Source organism: Vigna unguiculata, chromosome 6, assembly GCF_004118075.2.
Source record: "Vigna unguiculata cultivar IT97K-499-35 chromosome 6, ASM411807v1, whole genome shotgun sequence".
Taxonomy (NCBI): Eukaryota; Viridiplantae; Streptophyta; class Magnoliopsida; order Fabales; family Fabaceae; genus Vigna; species Vigna unguiculata.
This window is the reverse complement of record NC_040284.1, coordinates 8,833,998-8,837,569: the sequence shown is the minus strand read 5'-3', so window position 1 is coordinate 8,837,569 and position 3,572 is coordinate 8,833,998. Positions and strand designations below refer to the sequence as shown.

Sequence of the window (3,572 nt, the reverse complement as noted above, 5' to 3'; positions counted from 1 at the left end):
TAAGTGTGATGGCCGGATATATCCTGGCCCCTTTTGGCCGAGTACATCTCGGCCTAAGGGAGTGGTAGATGGAACATGTGATTATGGCGCAGAGGTATAGAGGAGCAGCATGCAATCTCAGCCAAAAAGGAAGGAGTTGATATTTGGCGAAGTACAGACGGACAAACCCCAAAAAAGGAAGGAGTTGATATTTCAGAAGTACAGACGACCAAACCTCAAAAAGGAAGGAGTTGATATCTGGCGAAGTACAGACGGGTAAACCCCCAAAAAGGAAGGAGTTGATATTTGAGAAGTACAAACGGCCAAACCCCAAAAAGGAAGGAGTTGATCTTTGACAAAAGTACAGACGGAAAAATCTCAGAATGGAAAGAGCTGATCTTTAACAAAGACATAGAAGAACAATCTCAGCCAATAAGGAAAGAACCGATGTGTGTAACCTCAGTCGGAAAGGGAAAGATTCGATCCTCGGATACAAACGGCTCGCAAATAATAACAGGTCCATTAAGAAATTAGTATAAATTAAGGCCTAGTGAACATGTAAAGGTATGCTTTTCTCACTGAACCAATTACGCCTCATATCGAATCACTTTCTGACTTGAGCGTCGGAGTGCCTGCAGGTACCCCCACCCCCGAAGTGCAAACGGTAGGGAGATCCAGGAGGAGTTCAGGGAGGAACAGGAGGAGGTTCGACACAGAGGGTTCTTGAGATCGTCTGGTTCCGCACCGAAATAGTATCGATCAGGTACAATTGGCGCCCACCGTGGGGCCAGACAATTCTCAAGAAGGATGGTGTCGACAAGAGCAGCAGTCGATCAAAATACAGTAACAGCGAAGATGCAATGAGAGATGAACCGCCAGTTGGAGGAATTGAGACACAAGAACGAAGAAGAGATAAATGCCCTGATGGAGGAGAACCAGCGATTGCGAAGGTAACTTGAGCAAAATTCCCAACAAAGGGAATAATCTCACAGTAATGGAGAAGGAGAGGGCGGCATGGGACGAGATGAATTCAGGGTACAGACCACCACCCACCAAACAGGCGCGAGACCCAGAACAGTTAGACGCCACCCTTACGTGGACGGGATCATGGAGGTAGAACTTCCTGCATGCTGGAAGGGATTGACTATGAGCCAGTACGATGGCACTACTGATCCAGAGGAGCACGTGGACGTATTCACCACCCAAGCAAGGTTGTACACTTCAGATGATGCAATTCTTTGTCGTGTGTTTCCAACGTCCCTGAAGGGTCCTGCACTCAACTGGTTCACACGATTACCACCTAACTCTATTGATTGTTTCGATACGTTGGTCACCCGTTTCGGCATTCAGTTCACCACCAGTAAGCCACACCATCTCACTTCTCTGGTGTTAGTAAATATACGACAGGAGAAGGGAGAATCTCTGCGAGAGTTTATGGAGTGCTTCGGGAAGATATTGTTGAATATCTCTAATATAAATCCTGAGGTCGCCATGCACCACCTTGTAAGAGCGTTAAAGCTTGGCCCGTTCGTTGACAGTCTATGCAAGAAGCCTGTGAGCAATCTGGACGAGCTTCGAACCAGGGCAACCAAATTTATGCAGATGGAAGAATTAAAGGAGTTTCATAGTACGACCCAATCAGACACTCGGAAAAAGAAATACATTGACAGAGAAAGGGTGTTAGCGCCGCGACCTGACAGTAGGTTCAAGGACTCTAGACAACCAAAGTACAACAGGTACACACCCCTCGTGTCTAATAGAGTGAGAATTTTGGAGGAGGCCTTGAATGCCGACCTAATAGCAACCCCTCAAAGGGTCACGACTCCTCCAAACGCGGATACCACTAAGCATTGTCGGTATCATCGGAATTATGGGCACACGACGAAGGATTGTTTTACCATGAAAGATAAAATCGAAGAGCTTATACAAGCAGGACACCTGAGAAGATTTGTCAAACAGGAGGAAGGGGGATTCTCTTCCAGAGAAGAGCGAGAAGGTAGATATGAGGAGCGACCACGAAGAACGTCAGGGTACCAGGAGAGGCGAGAAGAAGGCACCAGAAGGAGGGTTGAGCTCGAGAAAGATGATGAACAGGATGTGAGGGAGAAGCCATTGAGAGGGGTGATCAACTATATATCAGGAGGCTTTACAGGAGGCAGAGCCATTATGTTCGCGAGGAAAAAGTACATCCGAGCAATCCATAATGTCAATGTCGTATCTACATGTCCCTAGCGGCACATGCCACCCATCACATTCTGTGATGATGATTTTCAAGCCATTGACCCCCAACACGATGACCCAATGGTGATCTCAATGGAGATTGATGACTTTGCAATAAGTAAAACCTTGGTAAACCAAGGTAGTTCAGTGGATATCCTGTACTGGGGCACTTTCAAAAAGTTAAGAATTTCGGAAGTAGAAATCCAACAATACTCGGAGTCGATCATGGGCTTCTCAGGGGAGCGAGTGAACACAAAGGGCTACATTGATTTGTTCACCGAATTCGGAGCAGGGAGAACGACGCGAACGGTAAAAATTCGATACTTTATTATTGATGCTCACACCTCTTATAATATTTTGCTAGGGAGACCTTCGTTGAACATGCTTGGTGCGGTGATATCCACATATCACTTAGCTATAAAATTTTTGTCAACTTCGGGAGACATAGTCACTGTACATGTAGACCAGCCAACTGTGCGCAGATGCTACGCAGATAGCTTAAGAGAAAGACCCATACACCAAGTTGAGAGCCCAACACCACCACAATACCAAAATCAAACCCAAGTCTTTTCACCAGGGAAATCTAGTGTGGCGAATGGCAAGTGCTGCCCGAAAACACGAGGGGAAGTTCTCACCCAACTGGGAATAGGGCCACTCCGTGTCAAGGAAGTTGTGGGTAAATGCGCATACAGATAGGAACACTTATCAGGTGTCTCTATTCCAACAACTTGGAACGCCTCACATCTGAAGTATTACAGTTAGTTTGTTAAATGCTTATTTTTTATTTTCAGACTTCTTACGAATGATTTGTGGATTGATTGCATAATAAGTGGTGTACTCTTTCCTACCTTGATCTTTTTTTTTAACCTAAGGAGGGTTTTGGTCAAGAAGGTTTTAATGAGGCATCGTAGCAATGAATAAAGCATAATTTTTCAATATTATTACTCTACGCTTACATTTTCCATCGCTGAAGCACACACATATTTAAATCAAGTGTATCAAACAAATACTTTCTTAGCATTCTCTCTATGGGAAAGGAAGCTTCGTCAAACTAGATGATCCCTCATATCTATATCAATGGGAAAGGAAGCTTCATCAAACTAGATGATCCCCTCATATCTGTATCAATGAGAAAGGAAGCTTCATCGCCCTAGATGATCCCCTCATATATATATATATATATATATATATATATATATCAATGGGAAAGGAAGTTTCATCGCCCTAGATGATCCCCCCATAATGATAAAATAAATACGACAAAAATGACACATAACAACTCACAAAAGCGGACTTACTAACCTAGTAGGGCAAGAGGCCAGCCACATATCGGTCAGGAATGGCCGGGTACATCTCGGCCAAGACACATGTTG

General features: G+C 44.6%; 1 protein-coding gene across 1 annotated transcript; it reads left to right on the top strand.

Annotated features, from left to right (window-relative positions):
* Nucleotides 1–993: 993 nt before the first annotated feature.
* LOC114188369 lies at nt 994–2,211 on the top strand. Its single transcript, XM_028076959.1, has one exon. It carries the CDS (start codon nt 994–996, stop codon nt 2,209–2,211), a length of 1,218 nt encoding a protein of 405 aa, XP_027932760.1.
* The last annotated feature ends 1,361 nt before the right edge of the window (nt 2,212–3,572 follow it).